This window comes from Nicotiana attenuata, chromosome 6, assembly GCF_001879085.1.
Source record: "Nicotiana attenuata strain UT chromosome 6, NIATTr2, whole genome shotgun sequence".
Taxonomy (NCBI): Eukaryota; Viridiplantae; Streptophyta; class Magnoliopsida; order Solanales; family Solanaceae; genus Nicotiana; species Nicotiana attenuata.
Window position 1 is genome coordinate 94,650,473 of NC_031994.1, and position 22,074 is coordinate 94,672,546.

Here is a 22,074-nt window from a genome sequence, read left to right on the forward strand (position 1 = left end):
CGTGTTATTGAGTTGTCTTGTCATTCTGAAAAAGATGAAAATCATGTGAAAAAAGCTACTGTCTTGCAGAAAAAGTTAATAATTAATTCGCAGTATAGTACTGCGTGTTATTGAGTTGTCTTGTCGTACTGAAAAAGATGTAAATTATGTGAAAAAAGCTGGTTTCTTGCAGAAAGATTTAATCATGAATTTGCAGTATAGTACTGCATTTTTTTGAGTTGTCTTGTCGTTCTGAAAAAGATGTAAATTATATGAAAAAAGCTGGTTTCTTGCGGATAAATTTAATATTTAATTCGCATTATAGTTCTACGTTTTATGGCGTTGTCTTGTCGTTAAAAATTTAATACTTAATTCGCAGTATAGTACTACATTTTAGGTTTGCAAGGTTTGTGTTAGTGTTGTACTGTTTAAGTATAATTGATGTTCAAGCGCAATTAAAATAAAATTGTTGTTAAAAGATAATTGTTACCATTAATTACATAATGTACTATTTACACAAAGTAAAAATACATGTAAATCAGTGAGTCCCGCAGCCTGTGTGCTTCAGTGCTGCTGCCGACCTAAGTCGCATCCCTTGTCGCCCGGGTATACTATCTGGATCATCGTCATCAAGCCGCCTCTTTATGTGAGGATGTGCAGCAGCATCGACACCACAGCTGGCAGGATCGGAAGAATAGGCCATCGGGCCGTCAGCAACCTACAACACAAGTAGTAATCTTAGCAAACCTAAAACGAATATTTGTATTGTACGTGTAGAGTCAAAGAAACATTTTCTAACCGTGGTCTCGTCCGCCGCCTGAGTATATGCATCCATGGTGTCCTCATCAAAGCATGTAGTGGCCTCGAAGATGGGCTGGGACGAAACCTTCATAAGAAAGTTAAAAAATAATTAATGTCAGCTCATTAAGGAAAAGAAAACAACTTTGAAATTTTAAAGTAATACAAACATACCTGCGCCTGTGGTAGATCCGCATCAACCGCCGGGGATGAGGCATAACTCAACCTGCGCCCGCCATCAACGTCCCGGGTGGGCCGATCCTCAGCTGTGGTAGATGGGCATGCAAAGTACTGGGCTACATCCCCGTCGAATGTACCCGTGATCGACAATGCTCCTGATGGGGTGACCTGCGATGCTGGCAGAGATAGCTGAAGGCTGTACGACGGCATGCTGCTGGATGGCTCATCGACCTGAGGTCCATAACCCGGCTGATCATCTCCAAGCCTCATCTCCAAAATCCCCATCATGTCCCTCAACAGGTGGGCCAAGAAGTGCCTCATAGCCCCCTTGCTGGGGACCACCTCCTCGCCGTCCCCTGCGACCCCGTGGCGCACCCCTGCCTCGTGGGGCACCCCTCTCTCGTGCCCTACCCCTGCCTTGTGGGACACCCCTACCCCGATGGTAGTTCTCTGGCGCCGCATACTGAGCCTCGTGGTCCAACCTCGCGGCATCTCTAGTCAATTAGTGCAGGATTGTCGTCATGCTGCTGCATCTCCTGGCCCAACTGGTAGAGGCTATGAGTCCCAATAGCCTGTGAAACATTTAAAATATTAATTAAATAACGCTATATCACAATTATAAAATATTATTAAGCCACAAAAACATACCAGTGCCTCGTGCCTCCCGGCGTATGGTCTGTAGCGATCGCCAAGCACATGAATGGGGTTCCCGATCATCCGTCGGGTGTGACGGCAGTACCATGACACATACAGATGAATGGTGGCCTCCTCGGTAAATGTAGGTGCTGGCGGAATACGGTGACCTCGCTCCTCCCAAGTATGGACCTGCTGCTCTAGCCATGCCATATATGTAACGTCCACCCTGGCACGGTCGTCCCGCTGATAATGTGTAGCGTCCTATCCATGCTCCCCCGGTATAGGCTGGGGACGGTGAAACTGGCGAAGCACACGCTCTGTGGCATGATACTCAACCTGATCGAAGAAGATCATCGGGACGGAGGTGCTCCAAAGCAGTCTGTCGGCTGAGCAAATATCAGGCAGCTGAGCTAGCAACTCGTCGATGTATGGCGTCCAGATGAACTACCAAATAATAACATAAAAGTGAGTATGCACAACACAACTCAATTACAAATTCGCAAGTGTAGGTACATATTTACCTGTCCGTCCACCAGCATATCTAACACATCCCTGACAAGGGGGAGATTATGATGAGCATCGCTCCCTCGGTAGTTCCCACGCCGGAGAATCCACCTAGAAGCTAGAGGGAGCAACGGATAAGCCTGACCGGGCGCAAGTGGTGGTAGAGGTGGCTGCAACGGCATGATCCGCTGCCAGGCCCAAACCTAAGATAAAAGGTTGATGTAAAATTTATGAGTCATTTCGACCATATAGAATTCAGAATAATGAACAGAGTATTCGAAAATGTTGTCACCTGTAGGAGGGGCAGAAAACCACATATGTCCACTGCTGGACCCATGCTCGCCCGGCACATGCTCCTATACAGGTATGCCAGAACAGCAGCACCCCAGCTGTACTAAGGTAAATCATCCAGCCGCTGAAGATGATGGAGAAAGCGAAGACTCACAGTACTCCCCGAAGTGTTTGTGAACAAGACACACCCGAAAAGCAGGAGCAGCGCCAACCGCGTGTATCTCTCAATGTGGAGATCCTCCGTCTCCCCGGTAATGTCAGGGTGCAAAAAAGCCATATGATCTCTAATGGCTGACAAAAGAACGCAACTGCCCCCAGCGCCACCCTCTGGTCCAAAAGCAGTAAGCTGCCCCATCATATCCAAAAACTGGGCGCGCGTCAAGGATCTAATGTAATGGGGCAGTGTCACAGCCCGTCCATCTACGCGCATCCCGTACAAAACCTGAAGATCCTGCAGCGTGATGGTGGCCTCTCCAGTGGGCAAGTGAAAACTGTGTGTCTCCGGTCGCCACTGCTCTACCAACGCCGTGATAAGAGACCAATCGAGCTGCATCCGTCCAAGCTCAAAAATAGTATAGAAGCCCGTAGCCTGTAAGCGCGCGACTACGCGGGCATGGAAAGGATGCTCCGCCATGAACTCCCACAAATCATCAGGTCTCTTGGGGCGGAGAGCCTGCTCCGATAGCTGTCCCTCCCATACGTAGGAGGACCTATGGTCGCCCTGCAACACTAACAGCTGATCCTCGGCAGGTCCAGGATGCGCAGGCGGCGGAAAAGCCATGTCGTCTACTATAATTTAAACAAAATTAATTGTGTGTGTTAGTTTAATAAATTAAATAATTATTTTTAATATTGGACTGAGTAATTGTCTATGGGTTCGAGGCCGATATTTGAGGCCTGGTAGCACTAAGCTATGCTTAATTATTATGTGTGTCATTTTCAATATTTTTTCAATTTTGTTAGCTTAATAAATTAAATAATTAATTATGTTTAATATTGGACTAAATAATTATGTATGGGTTCCAGGCTCGATTTTTGAGGCCCGGTAGCACCGAGTTATCCTTAATTATTATGTGTGTCAATATCAATATTTTTACAATTTTGTTAGCTTAATAAATTAAATATTTAATTATGTTAGTATTGGACTGAATAATTATGTATGGGTTCCAGGCTCGATTTTTGAGGCCCGGTAGCACCGAGTTATCCTTAATTATTATGTGTGTCAATTTCAATATTTTTACAATTTTGTTAGCTTAATAAATTAAATAATTAATTATGTTTTGTATTGGACTGAATAATTATGTATGGGTTCCAGGCTCGATTTTTGAGGCCCGGTAGCACCGAGTTATCCTTAATTATTATGTGTGTCAATTTCAGTATTTTTACAATTTTGTTAGCTTAATAAATTAAATTAAAAATTATTGAATTGGACTGAATAATTATGTATGGGTTCCAGGCTCGATATTGGAGTTAATTTTACAACATATATTAATTTGTTACTTTTGTAAGTTTATTGTTATAAATTAAATAATTAATTTTGTAAAGTGTAATCTAAAAGGCTGTACTACGCTAAAAGGCTCTATATTTTACTACGCTAAAAGACTCTATATTTTTACTACACTAAAAGGCTCTATATTTTACTACACTAAAAGCTCTCTATTTTACTACGCTAAAAGACTATTTAGTTTACTACGCTAAAAGGTCACTATTACATATAAAAACAACTAACATAAAATACAAATACGAACAACAAACAAAATAAATAATATTAATTTTTTATTTAACCAAATAAAAACATAACATTAACAAAACAAATAATTTAGCAAATTTTAATAATTTTTTTTACCAAAGCTAATAAATCAATTCGGGTATAAATAAGATACAAATTTCAACACAAACATAACACAAATTAACATGGAAATACATTAAACAATACAAATATGCATGTACTATACAAGTTTCACCTCGATTTAAGTTTTTTGAATTTGATTGAAATCGAATTTGCACCCGAAAGAAGGAATAAAAAGTTTGTCTTGTGTGTGGGACCTACACTCCTTGCTCTTTAGGTGACGGGTGGGGCCGAAAATTTTTTTTTTATTAAATTGACGGGGGGTTGGGGGACCAGTTTTGGACAGAAGGATTTTTTAATGGTGGGGGGATTCTGTCGTTGTCCAAGGAAGAAGAAGGGTTATATTTTGTTAAGGCAATTCGCAGTAGTATACTTCGAATTAGTAATACGCAGTATACTACTGTGAATAGCTTTAACAAAAAAAAAAGCTGAGCCCATCTCTTATATTAATTCGCAGTACTCTACCGCGAATTAGCTTAACGGCTAAATTTCCGTTAAGTCAATTCGCAGTATAGTACTGCGAAGTGCCTATTTATGTATCTTTTTTTTTAGCATTAAAAATGTGTTTTTTGTCCAAAAAAGCATCAAAAAAATTTCGGACTCTAAATCGTGCATCTAAAAATTTGGAATTGCCCATTGAATATTATCATTGCTTGATCATTCCACAGAGATGTGGCTAGCATAACAATCATTGCAATGAAGGTTAGCTTATTTTGATCTTTAAATGCACTTATACACGTTTGGGCATAAGAATTGTTTTCCTTTTTACATTTTTTTTTTCGAAATCGGTGTTTGGCCATAAAATTTTTAATTTTCACTTGAAAAAAAAATCACTAAAATTTTACAATTCTTATGTCCAAACGCCCACCAAAAAGTTGTTATTCAAAATTTTCACTCGGATCACTCACAAAATTTCAAAAATAACCCAAAATTATATTAATGTCCAAACACAACTCTAATTTTCATATACTATTTTCACTTGAAAAAGAATTTCACTTTTTTTTTTGAAATTTTACAATTCTTATGTCCAAACATCGACTAAGTAAAATCAAATAGTGATGTCAATTTCGCTGGTTTTCCTTCCCTTTTGATTCTTTGTGGGCAATCACAATAGAGAACCATACGTTTGGACAGTGTTACTATTTGCCTTTCTGAAATCGACGCACAATCCCATCGGGGTCGTAGAGGAAGTAGTTTATTGGTCGACTGTTGAAGAAGACTTATTCCATAAGCTAGGAATTATGGGTGGCTGTCACGATCCCAAATTCTCACCTTAGGATGTCGTGATGGCAGCTAGTCTCTAAGACTAGGTAAGCCTAACATCCAAGAGAATATGACAGAAATAGGACTTAAAAACATGAAATAAACTAATAATTCTCATAAAAATCTCAATACTAAATCACAGCTACAATACTCCCAAAACCCGGTGAAACTGAGTCATAGCGCTACAGAAAAGTACTTAAATCCCAATATACATCACTGTCTGAATAGAGGATAACAATAATAAGAGAACAGCTGAAGGTGACTGCGAGGCTTGCGAGCGTCGGCAGGTACCTTGAAGTCTCTGAGAATATTTGAATGATCACTAGCACCCGGCACGGGCAGATATACCTGGATCTACATAAAAATATGCAAAAGTATATGACTACCCCACAACGGTACCCATTAGGTATCAGGTCTATCCTCGATAGAGTAGTGAGGAGGCCAGGTCAAGACACTTACTAGGACAAGATAAACCGAACAGAGTATGATAAAGACCAATAGCGGAGAACAAGGAAAATGAATGATAACAAAACAATATAATAACATAGTCTAATAGCAGAATTAAGGCAAGAAAAGCAACAAGAAGTGAACACATAATGAGAATAGCAAGTAATCAAATACGGCCTAATACAAGTAAGAAAGTGAAGAAAACAACAAGAAGTATTCAACCAACAAGCCTCTTTAGTCACGGAATGTGCAACAATAATGACAACCGAAGTACCACACTTCATATTCACATTTCACAACTTTAATAACAATCTTTCTTTATATCATCGCGTGAGCCTTTCATTTAGTTATGAAAATCATTTTTCTGAAATAACTACACCCGTTTTCGCCCCCTTATCTTACCGCATGGCTTCAAGTAATTCCTTTATTAGCAACACACGTATAAATTCCGCTTTATAATACCACATGCGTATCAACCTGTATCCTTATACCATCGCATGTGTATCAATATCACAATACAATAATAACTTGTACCATATGTTCTCATATACCTCAACACTTTGCCAAAATCAACAATACCAAAGTTATCACAACATATAGGCTGTGGCTCAGCCACAATGTGTACAAGAATCTCAATAATACCAAAGATGAATAAGAATTACTCAACAAGGAAGGATATCTCAATAATTAACAACTTCAACCTCAATGTGATAATAGCTTTCATAGCTTCAACTTCAATAGCAAAAATAAAGGTATTTCCACGAAAAGACCAGTTCTAATTCAATGGTATGACATAAGCTTAACAACGAAAAGAGTTAGTGTGAAATAGCAACTAAGTCTAAATGCATGAGAATAATTCAACATGAAGAGACATGAAATAACAACTTCAATTAAGAAGAACTCAACAAATAAGACACATGACAATAAGAGGGATAACAACATCAATTAAGGCATATAAGAGCATGTTGACAATAAGAGATAATGTGTGTGATAACAACATCAAGTAAATCATGTAAGAGCAATTTAACAATGGAATATATAACATGATATTATAATTTCCAATTAAATGCGTGAAAGAGCCTAAGAGTCTAAACCGGTCATATTACCACATATAAGCCATGTACACACTCGTAACCTCTTGTACACGTCTTTCATACAATCAAATAGGGCAATCAAACCCAAATCCCAAGGGGTAGTTCCCACACACAAAGTTAGGCAAGATACTTACCTCAACAAGACTAAATCAACCCTCGAAAATAGCTTTCCCCTAAAATTTGCCTCCACGCGGCTCAAATCTAACAAAAAATGACTCAATATAATCAAACAATACAAGAGAAACTAATTACAATAGATAGAGCTAAGATCTTAACATATTACCTAAAAAGTCCACAAAAGTCAATCCCAGGCTCGCCCGGTAAAAAACTAGGTCCAAGGGCGGATTTCGACTACCCATAACCCCACGAGTCCATATATGGATTTTATTTCATCCGAGTCCAAATCGACTCTCAAAACCCAAATTTCCATTTTCCAAAACTTTGATAAAAATCCCCAAATTTTCCTCTTTGATTCTCATTAATTTGATGTTAGATCTAAGATTTAATCATGAAATATAGTTGAAAATTGATTAGCATCACTTACCCAAAGTTAGTAGATGAAAATCCCCTCTCCAAATCGCCTCCTACCAAGTCTAAGTTCTGAAATGAGTGAAAATGATGTGAAATCCCAACTTTCAGCTATTTCGTTCAATTGCAGATGCCGCAATTGTGACACGGGGTTTGCAATTGCTAACCCTCGCAATTGCGAAGTAAACCTCGCAAATACGGCTACTGTCATCCTAACTCCTAAGGAAACTTCACAAATGCGACATTGGGATCGCAATTACGAACCTTGTTCCCATTGCAAATGCGACAAATTTTGTAGCAATTGCGACCTTACCCAAATCTGCTATGTCCGCAATTGCGAGTGATGCATCACAATTGCGATGCTTTCCCCTCACCTACTTACTTTGCAATTGCGAGGATGGTGGTTGCAATTGCGACATCAGAGCACCCTACACCAGAATTCTCGTTTCAATTCAAAAACATTCTGAAACGCGTCTGAAACTCATCTGAGTACTTGCAACTCCAAACCAAACATCTACACAAGTCTAAGAAATCATACGAATTCGTTCGCACGATCAAAACACAAAAATAGCACCTAGAACCACAAATCAGACACCAAAATGCATGAATTTCAAAGAAAATTTCAAGAATCTCTAGAATTGCAACCAAGCATCCGAATCATATCAAATAAACTCCAAATGACACCAAATTTTTCAAACAAGTTCCAAATAGCAAAATGGGCCTATTCCAAGTTCCAAATCCTAGCCAAAAGTCAACCTGCAATCAAACTTCTAAACCTCAAATTTCCAACTTTTGGCAAAACACATCAAATTATCCTAGAGAGACCCAAATTCGATTCCGAGCATACGCCCAAGTCCAAAATCATGATACGAACCTATTGGAGCCTTCAAAATACCATTCTGGGGTCATTTTCATAAATTTAAAGTTTGGTCAACACTTCCAACCTATGCTTCTAATCCATGAACCAAAGGGTCCAAATAAACTCAAAACCTTCCCGGAACAAAACCAACTAACCCCGCAAGTCATAAAACTACAATTACACATGTGTGAAGCATCAAAAGAAAAAATGGGGTGCAAATACACAAAATGACTGGTCAGCTCGTTACAGTGAAAAGAAAGATGAGACATACTTGACTGCTGTTTTATCTTGTTGGTTATGTAGTTTTGTGCTCCCTTCAAAAGAAGGCAACTTCATTCGTCCTGGGAACTTTAAGATCGTGTGTCATATGGCTTGTGGATAAAGAGTTAGCCTCGCATTCTCGGTCTTAGCTAGCATATTTAAGGTTTTAAACTTGATTTCAAAGTGCTCGTTGCTTGATCCTGCCCTAGCCTACTCTCCAGACCATTATGTGTTTGGTTGGTTAGATCATCATTACTTTAAGACTCATTTCCTGTATGCAAAGGGGATAATTATTCCTCGTATAGCCACATGTTCTAGTGAAGGTACTACAAGATATTTTGGGAAAGAGGAAGGAAGGAAGCATATCCATAACGGAGAAAATATTATTTGGACTTTGACGATGCCCCATAAATCTGATCTGTACCACTACTATGATGATGGTAAGGCACACGAGTTCGAGTTAAGTTTCTTTATGAATATTCGCACGAATTATCTTCCTTTAAGGGATGGAGTCAATTTTATTATTGAGCCGCCAATTTTATTCTTATCGAGATACCTCTGGTCACTTGGAGCGAGATTTTCATGAGGTCTCATTAAAAGAAAGGTTAAGAGTTGCATGAATTTATTTGTTGAATAGATCTAAGTCAAGGGCATTATTTCCTCTTTTTGGATCCAACATGAAGAAATTTTTATCGTCTAACTATAGATCTTGGTGGGCAAGGGCGCATGGAAGCTTTCTTGAAGATCACTTATAATTTTTGATGAATACTTTTGAGCCCATCACAAATACTCTTCAAGAGAACAACAAGGTTGTCCTAGTGATTGATAAGCTTAAAATATAAGGTAGTTGAGACGTGCACATGCAATGGACCTCAGCGATACAAATAAGTTTATAGAGAAAAGATTTATGCTTCAGTTCACAAAAGTCTCATTCCATTGGATGTAGTTGTTGATGCCTCCAATAAGCGACTCCCAAGAAGAGAGTGATAGCAGCAAATGAGATCAATGTTGGAAAAAGAAAGTCCTAACCCAGAAGGAGCTGTAGAGTTTCAAAGCGTTGATAGCCCTTCAAGAACACAGACAGCTTGTAATGAGAAGGTAAAAGAAAATATAAACTTTTCATTGTCGAACCACAGCCAAATGATTTTGCTAAAATTTTCTTCTATTTTTTCTTTTTTTGTAGCCAAATAACTTTGGAGCATTGCAACAAGGAACGCCACAGGATAGTGGTGAGTCTATAGTAGGACCAGACTGTAGAAATCATCTTCTACAGGTAAGGCAGATAAAGAGGCAACTTCTATTTCTCGTGATGGAATTAGGGCAAAGTTGGGCTCTGATTTGCTTGAACAACCAATAGTTTCAACGTCCGGTTTTGATGGAAAAAAGGTTGTCTTAGCTATTCGAAAGGAGTTTATCTTGAAGCTTTGGACTTTGATCCAGCATAAGCTGAAAGGTAGTGATGCAGACAAGGTCTCTGAGCTTGAAGAGAATACTAAAGCGGTCCTTGCGGTAATGGATGGGGATGACGTGGATATTTCCCCTTTGAGAAACTTAATGAAGTCCCTTTTTGAGCTTGCTGCTTCATATGACAAGACACGATCTGCTTTATCCAAAAAGGTTTAGGGGACTGCAAAATTAGAAGTTGAGGTACACCTTACAAATTCGATGATTGAAGAAGAAGAGAAGGCTAGAGAAGTGTCATTTATTTGTCAGTCCCTAGTTACAGTGAAAGAGAAGATAGAGAAGCTCCATGAAAAAGAGAAGAACTTAGAAACCCTTCTAGAGTTGTTGAGAAAGAAGTTGAAGAAGTCAAGTTAGGAACCCCAATTGCTATAAAGGAGTATGACACATGTTGCAATGTTGCCTTGTTGACTACTGATGACTTTGCCAATTTGGAGAAGAAGAATGAATACTTGGAAGCTATCAAGGATTTGGCCAACTACATGTTGTGTTTAGATTAGGCTATAAACACTGGTTTATTTGTTTTCCCCTTTCTTTCTCATTTGATTTATTAGTAGATTCAACAGCAATAATTTTTTTTCGTTTCACCTTATATTTCTCATTCTCATTAATGGCTTTTGTTATTGCCTTCTTTTTAATTTATGTGCTTCAATGATCAGGACTTAGTAGTTTATCCACATATTATAAAGAAAGACCTCACTTTTCTTTTTATTAAGGTTATTGAAGTTAGAATAAAACTCTAAGATGCATATGTACCTCGGTGAAGAGGATCAAGTCATTACGTAGTTCATAACAAGTGAGCTTTTAAAATATTTTATGGATTTGAAGACTTAAAGTACTTGAAGAGTGCAAATTTAAGATCTAGCAGGCTTGATTACTTCAAATTGATGATGTAACGGACTTGCCAAAATCAACTTGACTTAGACTTGGAGACTTCAACTTGAAGATTTAGCCTTTTACTAAAAGACTACACTCATTTCATCAAAGACCTCGATTTGACATGGAGGGCTTGCCCACGTTGAGCCATCAATATCTGATAAGATAGAGAATTCAACAAAAGAATACATGTACACCTAATTTTCAAGTGTCAATCAAGTGAATTATATTACATCTTACTTAATTCTGATAATGCCTTAGGTAATATGTATTTTGAATTCATATGACTGAACTTAGAATGAAGCTCTAAGCTACCTACGCACCTCGATGAAGAGGATCAAGTCATACCATAGTTTGAAATGGGTGAGTTATTTTTAAATGTCCTAACTTTTGCCTAGGCGGCCTCTTTCGAGGTTTTCAACCTAGCAAACCTTTTGTTTTGGACCGTGCACAATTTATATTGTTACAGGCCAGGAGTAACATGCAATTTATGCTCATGCATTAAGGAGCATATTTGTTCTTCACGGGTAGTATCTCTTCATGAATTTCCCATTTATGGGGCCAATGCGCAAACCTTCTAAGTCAACTGTCTTGTAAGCGCCAATTAAGTATACCTCTTGTACAACATATGGTCCATCCCACTTAGCAGAGAATTTTTCTCCAGATCGACGAGATGTAAGAATAGGCCTTTTCACCACAAGAACTTGGTCACCCACTTGGAAAGATCTAAGGCGCACCCTTTTGTCATACGATCGAGATAGGCGAGTTATTATGAGATTCTAGCCTCTTTTCATCAAGAGCTTCCACTTCTTCAAGGCGTAACTGGGCATTTTCTTCATCAGTGATTCCTTCTTGAATGGCAAGCTGCAACGATGGGATTTGACGCTCAAGTGGAAGGACTGTTTCAACTCCATAAACAAGTGAATAAGGGGTCGCTTGCGTTGGCGTGCGATATGTGGTCCTATATGCCCAAAGAGCTTCTTCCATTATCTCATGCCAATCTCTTTTAGACTTAGAGAAAACCTTTTTCAAAAAGTTGTATAGCGTCTTGTTAAATGCTTCGGCAAGTTTATTTGCAGCAGCATAATACATAGAGGAATTTCGTTGCTTGAAGCCCAAAAGATCACATATTTTATTCATCAACTTGTTATCAAATGGCTTACCATTGTCCGTCAATAAATGTCGAGGAATGCCAAAACGATAGATAATATTGACTCGGATGAAGTTAGCCACATTTTCCTTCTTTACTTTCTTAAGGGAAACAACTTCAATCCATTTCGAGAAGTAATCATTTGCTGCCAAAATGTATAAATATCCACCAGAAGACTTTTACAATGGACCAACAACATCCAAACCCCAAGCATCAAATGGCCAAGAGGCAGCAGTTGGGTGCAACACTTCAGGTGGTTGATTGTCACAACCCAAATCCTAACTTATAGTGATGACTCCTATGACATTACTAGGAAAGCAGACAATCACATAATAACTATGCATTCTAAATTAAAGACATGATTTAACAGGTTTAATAATGGAAAATCTCGTAGATAACTGATTAAAACAACTAAAACTCAATGACAACAAAACCTAAAATCCTAGTGTCACCGAGTACATGAGCTACTCAACACAGTCTAAATCTTTAATACAACTGTTTTGAAAATAGAATAGTACTAAATAAACTAAAATGAAGGAGAGTGGAAGTTTGCGAGCATCGAAGCAGCTTCCTCGATGGTCTCCAAGCAGATACTGCACCAAATCTAGCAATCGTCTTGTCTAGATGTACCTATATCTGCACACGAAGTGCACTGTATGAGTACAACTGACCCAATGTACTCAATAAGTATAGGACTAACCTTGGGCTAAAAGCAGTGAAGAGCTCGGAAAGTTACAGTATGAATCCCGATAATGACAGTACAGATATAACAGCGAAATGACTGTAATAATTTAGAGAAATTTCCATAATCAGTGTGTACACAGTACAGAAATGTATACATGCTTTCAAGTTCGACAATTTAATATAAATACTGATAAAATATGCCAAGTATAGCAAGCATGAGGAATGTTACATCTCTAAGTCTACATGTCAAATATTCATGTCACATGTAATGCATCGCAGTGATAAACTCATGTACTCACGCTCAGAGAGTACTCCATCTCACTGAGCATACTTAATCACTCAGCACATACAATCACTTAGCACACACAATCACGCAGCACTGTACGGTACCTGCGCTCACTGGTAGTATGTCTAAATCCGAAGCGGCAGATCCTGCCCAAGCACTAATATGATACAATATACATGCTGCGACGTGCAACCCGATCCCATAATGAGTCGATAAAGCTTGTTGCGATGTGCAGCCCGATCCCATAAACAGGTGTTGTGGCATACAGCCCGATCCTATAAAAGTCACTCACAATTCGGCTCTCAAGACCCAACTCAATCATTAATATCTCCATACTCTCGAGCTTAAAAATCCCATAGGAATCAGCCCAAACAATGATAGCATGATATAACAATAAATGATAACAAAGACTAAGATATGATATGCAATGAATAAATATGACTAAGCACATAATTGCAACTTAAGCAAATAACTCAATGAATAAACATGACTGAGCATATAATTACAACTTAAGCAAATAACTCAACAGTAGAAATGACCTCAGTGGGTCCCAACCGAATAAGCACATAGACCTAATATGATTTCTAACATGGATCACAGCTCAATTACTTTAACATATAGGAATTACACGAATAGAAATAAGACTAGATAACTACACAGTACCATAGAATAATCCGAGCCATAATTACCACGGTGTACGCCCACACGCCCGTCTCCTAGCATGTGCGCCACCTAAACACCAACCACACAACACGTATTTCAGGGATTCATACGCTCAGTACCAAGTTTAGAAGTGTTACTTACCTCAAAGTGCGCAACTCATTGCTTTAACAAACCCTTGCCTCGTGAATCAGCTTCCGAACAACTCGAATCTAGTCATAAACAACTTAATATAATCAATACAAGCTATAGGAATTGATCCTACACGATAAAGCTAAGTTCTTTAACCAAATTCAAAAAGTCAACCCAAAAAATCAACACCGAGCCCATGCCTCGGAACCTGATAAAATTTACAAAATTCGAACACCCATTCAATAACGAGTCCAACCATACCAGAATCATCCAATTCCGTCCATAAATCGACCTTAAAACCCCCAATCTCACTCTCCAATTCCTAGTCCAAAATCCCCCAAATTTCACCTCAAAAACACATAATCTAGGTGTTGAAATCCATGGGTATTCAATATTATTGGAAAAAAGTGATCAAAAATAGCTTATCTTTTGATTTGTAGCGAAACCCCTCTAAAAAATTACCACTAGCCAAACTTGCAAAGTCCAAAAATGAGAGAATCATCAAAACCCCTGATTTTATCTTCTGTCCAGGCATCTGACACCTGCGGTTCACTTAGCCGCTTCTGCGGTCCCGCAGTTACGATCCAACGTCAGCTTCTGCGGTTTCCCTTCAGGCCCCTTACCTTCGCATATGCGAACAAGCCTCTGCTCCTGTGGAGACGCACCTCTGTCCAAGACCCCGCTTCTGCAGAAAGCTGGTGCCCCGCATAATCCACTTATGAGACCTTTTTCCCGCATCTGCGAGCTCTCAGGTACGGAACCTTTCTCGCACCTGAACAACGCCCGAACTCACCCAAAACCGCTTCTACGACCCCCTTGGCCGATTCTGCGGCTCTGCACCTGCGGCCCATTTCACGCCAGTGCGGTGGCACCATAATTGAACACGCCAGCAATTTCACACGTCCCAAATTCAATCCAATTTCAACCTGAATCACACCCGAGGCCCCCGGGACCCCACCCAAATATACCAACCCATCCCAAAACCTCATATGAAGTTAGTTGAGGCTTCAAACCACATTAAATAATATCAAAAACATGAATCGCACACCAATTCAAGCCTATTGAAACTAATGGATTCCCAACTTCTATAATCGATGTTGAAACCTATCAAAACATCTCCGATTGACCTCAAATTTTGCACACAATTCATAAATGAAACAACGGACCTATTCTAACTTCCAGAACCATGATCCAAGCCCAATATCAACAAAGTCAACTCTCGGTCAAACTTCTCAACTCTTTAAACCTTTAACTTTCCAACTTTCGCCAATTCAAGCCAAAACCACCTACAAACCTCCAAATCAATATCCGGACACACTCCTAAGTCCAAAATAATCATAAGGAGCTATTGGAACCATCAAAACTTCATTCCAGAGTCGTTTACTCAGAAGTCAATATCCGATCAACTTTTTTAACTCAAGCTTCCAACCTTAGGACTAAGTGTCCCAATTCATTCTGAAGCATCCCCAGAACCAAAGCAACCACTGCGGCAAGTCACATAACCAAATTGAACATAGAACAAGCAATAAATGGGAGAACGGGGCTACAATACTCAAAATGACCATCCGGATCATTATATTCTCCCCCTCTTAAACAAACGTTGTCCTCGAATGGGTCTAGAATCATACCTGGAGTTTCAAATAGTTATGGATAGTTGCTCCGCATCCCCCACTCAGCCTCCTAAGAAGACTCTTCGATTGGCTGACCTCTCCATTGTAGTTTCACCGAAGATATATTCTTTGATCTCAACTTTCGAAATTGTCGATCAAAAATGGCCACCGACACAACATAATAAGTCAAATCTCTGTCTAACTAAATCGTGCTAAAATCCAAAACACAAGACGAATCATCGTAATACTTCCGGAGAATGTAAACATGAAACATTGGGTGAACACTCGATAAACAAGGTGGCAGTGCAAACTTGTAGGCCACCTCTCCAATCCTCTCAAACACCTCAAAAGGGCCAATATACCGAGGGCTCAACTTGCCCTTCTTCCCGAACCTCATAACATCCTTCATGGGTGAAACTCTAAGTAATACCTTCTCTTCCACCATGTAGGGAACATCACGAACCTTCCGATTGGCATAAATCTTCAGTCTAGATTGTGCCATGCGAAGCCGATCCTGAATCAACTTGACCTTTTCCAAGGCATCCTGAACCAGATCGGTGCCCAACAGCCTAGCCTCCACCGGATCAAACCACAGAACTGGAGATCGACACGCCTCCCATATAAGGCCTCATATGGAGCCATCTGAATACTCGATTGGTAGCTGTTATAGTAGCCAAACTCTACAAGTGGTAGAAACGAATCCCAAGAACCCCCGAAATCAATGACACAAGTGCGTAGCAGATCCTCCAATATCTGAATGGTGAGCTCAGACTGTCCGTCCACCTGAGGGTAAAATGTTGTACTCAACTAAACCCGTGTGTCTAACTCTCATTGCACTACTCTCCAAAATTGCAATGTGAACTACGTGCCTCGATCGGAAATAATGGACACTGACACACCGTGAAGATGAGCAATCTCGCGAATATAGATCTCAGCCAACCGCTCTAAAGAATAGGTAGTTGTGGGAGTCCAACAACGAAGTCCATGGTGATACGCTTCCATTTCAACTCAGGAATCTCAAGCCTCTGAAGCAAACCGCCCGGTCTATGATGCTCATACTTCACCTACTGATAGTTGAAGCACCAAGCTACAAACTCCACTATATCTTTCTTCATTCTCCTCCACCAATAGTGCTGCCTCAAGTCCTGATACATCTTTGCGGCACCCGGATGAATGGAATACCACGAAATGTGGGCCTCCTCAAGAATAAACTTACATAACTCATCCACATTGGGCACACAAATCCAACCCTACATCTGTAACACCTCATCAACTCCAATAGAAACCTCATTGGCATCACCGTGTTGAACTGTGTCCTTATGGATAAGAAAACGGGGGTCGTCATACTGACACTCTATGATGCGATCATATAAAGAAGATCGAGAAACAGCCAAAGCTAAAATCCGACTAGGCTCTGAAACATCTAACCTTACAAACTGATTGGACAAAGCCTGAACATCTTATGCAAGCGGTCTCTCACTAACAGGGATATATGCAAGGCTATCCATACTTATCGCCTTTCTATTCAAGGCATCAGCCATCATATTGGCCTTCCCAAGATGATACAAAATGGTAATATCATAGTCTTTTAACAGCTCCAACCACCTCTGTTGCCTCAAATTTAGATCCTTTTTCTTGAACAAGTGATGCAGACTCCGATGATCTGTAAATACCTCACAAGCCACGCCGTAGAGATAATGCCTCCAAACCTTCGATGCATGGACAATGGCTACCAACTCTAAATCATGAACGGGGTAGTTCTTCTCATGGGGATTCAACTAGCGTGAAGCATAAGCAATTACTCTACCCAACTACATCAAGACACACCTAATAACAATCCAAAAGCATCACATTACACTGTATATGAACCCAATGCTGAAGACAAACACCCCTTCACAACCATCCATTGGGCCTTTATATATGAAATCATCTACTAGGAACATAGTCTAGAGAACCTCTCCACTCGATCCTAGGCAACCCCAGCATCACCAGTCACGGTCTTAGCATGATATGGGGACAACCAATTTATGCCCAGAATCACGTCAAAATCAATCATACTAAGCAATAAAAGATCAAATCTCATCTCCAATCCCCCAATGGTCACCAAACATGACTGATACACACGGTCCACAATAATAAAATCACCCAGCGATGTAGATATATGCACAAGCATAACTAAAGGCTCACAGGGCATATCCAAATAAAGAGCAAAATACGATGATACATATGAATAAGTGGAACTAGGGTCAAATAATATGTAAGTATCCCTGTGGTACACTGAAACAATACCTGTGATCACTGCGTTTGAAACAACAACCTCTGGTCTAGCGGGAAAAGCATAGCATCGAGCCTGATTGCCACATGATCTGCCTCCCCCTCTAGGGCGACCTCTAGCTACCTGAGCCCCACCCCGAGCTGGCCGAGCGAGTGGTGAAGTAACTGGTGCGGAAGTCATAACCTGACCCCTTTGCTGAACTATCTAAACTCCCCGTACTCGAAGCAACTCCGATTCGTCAATGGCGATGGAGATTGAATCGGACCCCGAGAACCAGAATAACTACTTGAAGGACCTGGTGCAGATGAACCCGAAGATGATAGAGCACGGGATGAACTCTGAGCTGGAAGGGGACTGAGAGATGATTGACCCAAACGAGCACTGTATGAACTATGGCTAGCTGATGCACCATGATAAACCGGACAAGCCATCTGAGCAGGTCTATAAGGACGACCCCTGTTGTGGTGGGATTGTCCTCCAGATGAGGCACTGCTGAAACTACCCGAACCACGAGGCCTCTTGGCCTCCCTCTCCTCATGCTCCTAGATATAAAGCTACTTTAGACGCCTATCAATATCAACCATCTCGTCGAACCTAGCACCTGATGCAATCTTCGGAGTCATGACGAAGTGCAGTCCATAGTTGAGGTCATCAATGAACCTCCTAATCCTCTTCTTCTCTGTGGGAACCAACCAAATCGTGTGACGAGCCAATTCTGAAAATCTCATCTCATACTGGGTCACTAACATACCCTCTTGGCATAGCTGCTCAAATAGCCTACACAACTCCTCTCTACGGATCTGTGGAACAAACTTCTCTAAAAATAGAACTGAGGGCTCATGCCACGTAAGTGGTGCAGCGCTGGCCGGCCTGCTAAACTCATAGGCCTCCCACCATTTGAATGTTGCCCTGACAGCTGAAAAGTAGTAAATGAAACTCCACTAGTCTCCATTATACCCTTCGTGCGAAGGATCCGCTAACACCTGTCTAAGAAATCCAGAGAATGCTCTAACTCAACCCCACTATACGCTGGACGCTTGAGCCTTCAAACCGCTCTAGCCTCTTCTGCTCCTTGTCACTAATAGGTGGACCAACCTGGGCCTAAGGAGCTGCATCCGGCTGGGATGGTAGTACCACTGGTGTTTGAAGCTCCTAAACTACCTGCTCTAGAGTATGGGCGGCGAGAGTCTGAGTACCTACCCCTGCCTGAGAAGTGGCTGGTGCAGCCTGAATTGAAACCGCCTGAGCAAGGCTAGTGCATACAGTCAATATCTGGGCTAGAGCCTCCTGAAGGCCTGGAATCACAATAGGCACAGTTGGTGCCTGAGCTGGTCCAACCGGCTCAACCACATCTAGCATTTGCTCCAGAGATGGAGCAACTAGTGGCTCCACAGGTGCTGCTCTATCTGCTCTACCATGGCCCCAGCCTCTCATGGCCATAGCTGGCGGTACCAGTGGTCATCCGCCGCCCGATCCGGTCGCGCGTGTCCTCACCATTGTGAGAGAATAGAAAATACAAGTTTAGTTTTCGGAATCACCAAATTTGCACGACAAGAATACATGAAAGTGAAGTTTCCTAATGGTTTGATAGCCTCTCGAGGATAAGTAAAGACGTCTCCGTACCAATCTGCAAAACTCTACTAAATAAGCTCATGACTCGTGAGACCTAAGTAACCTAGTGCTCTGATACCAACTTGCCATGACCCAAATCCCAACCTATCGTGATGTCACCTATGACATTACTAGGCAAGCCGACAATCATATAATAACTATGAATTCTAAATTAAACACATGATTTAATAGATTCAACAATGGAAAATCATGTAGATAACTGATAAACACAACCAAAACTCAACAACAAACCTCAAAATCTTTGTGTCAATGAGTACATAAGCTACTAAGTGTCAACATAGTCTAAATATCTTATGCAACTATATGGAAAATAGAACAGTACTGAATAAACTAAAAGGAAGTAGAGTCGAGGTTTGTGGACGTCGAAGCAACTACCTCAATGGTATCCAAGCAGATACTGCACCAAATCTAGCAATCGCCGTGTCCAGATGTACTTGGATCTGCACACAAAGTGCAGAGTGTACTATGAATAAAATCGACCAAATGCACTCAATAAGTAACAGGACTAACCATGGGCTGTAAGCAGTGACGATCTCAGAAAGTTATAGTTCGAATCTAGATAATTACAATACAGATACAACAGCAAATGACAATTTAAGCCCAATACTGATAGAACATGCCAAGTATAGCTAGCATGAGGAACGTTACATCTCTATGTCTACATGTCAAATATGCATGTCATATATAATGAATCACAATGATAAAGTCATGTACTCACACTCTTAGAGTGCTCCATATCACTGAGCACACTCAATCACTCAGCATACTCAATCGCTCAGCACACTCAATCACTTAGCACTGTACAGTACCTACGCTCATTGCTGGTATGTCAGACTCCGGAAGGGCGGATCCTGCCCAAGCGCTAATATAAGCCAACATGGCATGCTGCGGTGTACAGCTCGATCCCATAATGAGTCGATAAAGCCTGTTATGGAATGCAACTCGATCCTATAAGTAATTATTGCAACGTGCAGCCTGATCCCATAAAAGCTACTTACAATTCACCTCTCAGGCCCCTACTCAGTCATCAATCTCTCGGGCTCAGGAATCTCATACCAATCACCCCTAAACAATGATAACATGTTATAACAACAAATGATAACAGAGACTAAGATATGATATGCAATGAATAAATATATTGAGCACATAATTGCAACTTAAGCAAATAACTCAACGGTAGAAATGACCTCAGCGGCTCCTAACAGAATAAACATATAGCCCTAACATGATTTCTAACATGGATCACAGCTCAATTACTTTAACACGTAGGAATTACACGGATAGAAACAAGACTAGGTAACTACACAGTATCACAGAATCATCTGATCCATAATTACCACAGTGCACGCCAGATGCTCGTCTCCTAGCATATGCGTCACCCCGACACTGGCCACACAACACGTTTTTCAAGGATTCATACCCATAGTACCAAGTTTAGAGTGTATTACCTCAAAGTGCCAACTCAATACTCCAACAAACCCTTGCCTTGCAATTCGGCCTTTGAACGACTCGAATCTAGTCACAAACAACTTAATATAATCAATAGAAGCTATAGGAATTTATCATATACGATAAAGCTAAGTTCTTTAACCAAATTCAAAAAGTCAACCCAAAAAATCAACCCCGAGCCCACTCCTCGAAACCCAACAAAATTCACAAAATCCGAACACCCATTCAATAAAAAGTCCAACCATACCAAAATCATCAAATTCCGTCCACAAATCGACCTTCAAACCCCCAATCTCACTCTCCAATCCCTAGTCCAAAATCCCCCAAATTTCACCTCAAAAACACATAATCTAGGTGTTAAAATCCATGGGTATTCAATATTATTGGACAAAAGTGATCAAAAATAGCTTACCTATTTATTTGTAGTGAAAGCCCTCTCAAAAATTGCCATTAGCAGAGCTTGCAAAGTCCAAAAATGAGAGAATCATCAAAACCCCCGATTTAATCTTCTGTCCAGGCATCTCGCACATGCGGTTCACTTTACTGCTTCTGTTGTCCCGCGAGTGCGGTCCAACGTCCGCTTCTGCAGTTTCCCTTAAGTCTGCTTGCCTTCGCATCTGCGAACAAGCCTCTACTCCTGCGAAGGTGCAACTGCATCCAAGACCCTGCTTCTGCGGAGTTCTCCTGCCCCCGTATAATCCGCTTCTGCGACCTTCCTCCCACATCTACGAGCTCACAGGTGCGGAACCTTCCTCGCACCTGTGCAATCCCCCAACTCACCCAAAACCGCTTCTGCGATCCCCTTAACCGCTTCTGCGGCACATTTCACGCAGGTGCGGTGGCACCAGAACTGAACACTAGCAATTTCACAAGTCCAAAATTTAATTAGATTTCATTTAGAATCACACCCGAGGCCCCTAGGACACCATCAAAACATATCAACGCATCCCAAAACATTAAACGGACTTAGTCAGGGCTATAAACCACATCAAATGACATAAAAATATGAATCACACCCCAATTCAAGCCTATTGAAACTAATGGATTCCCAACTTCTTCAATCGATGTCGAAACCTATCAAAACAACTCCGATGGACCTCAAATTTTGCACATAAGTCATAAATGACACAATGGAACTATTCAAATTTCTAGAACCATGATTCGAGCCCG

At 40.7% G+C, this 22,074-nt stretch overlaps 1 protein-coding gene across 1 annotated transcript; it reads right to left on the reverse strand.

Moving 5' to 3' along the window:
* Positions 11,771-14,473, reverse strand: LOC109228120. Its single transcript, XM_019393299.1, has 2 exons — positions 14,401-14,473; positions 11,771-12,321 (listed from the first exon to the last, which is right to left on the reverse strand). The coding sequence occupies exons 1-2, from the start codon at positions 14,471-14,473 to the stop codon at positions 11,771-11,773; spliced, it is 624 nt and encodes a 207-aa protein (XP_019248844.1).

Excerpts from the sequence above, each read along its gene's own strand:
- LOC109228120 (XM_019393299.1), bottom strand. The coding sequence starts at position 14,473 with ATGCCTGGACAGAAGATAAAATCAGGGGTTTTGATGATTCTCTCATTT. Across the intron at positions 12,322-14,400 it reads CTTTGCAAGTTTGGCTAGTG|CAAATGATTACTTCTCGAAA; the intron begins GTAATTTTTTAG and ends ACATTTTGGCAG.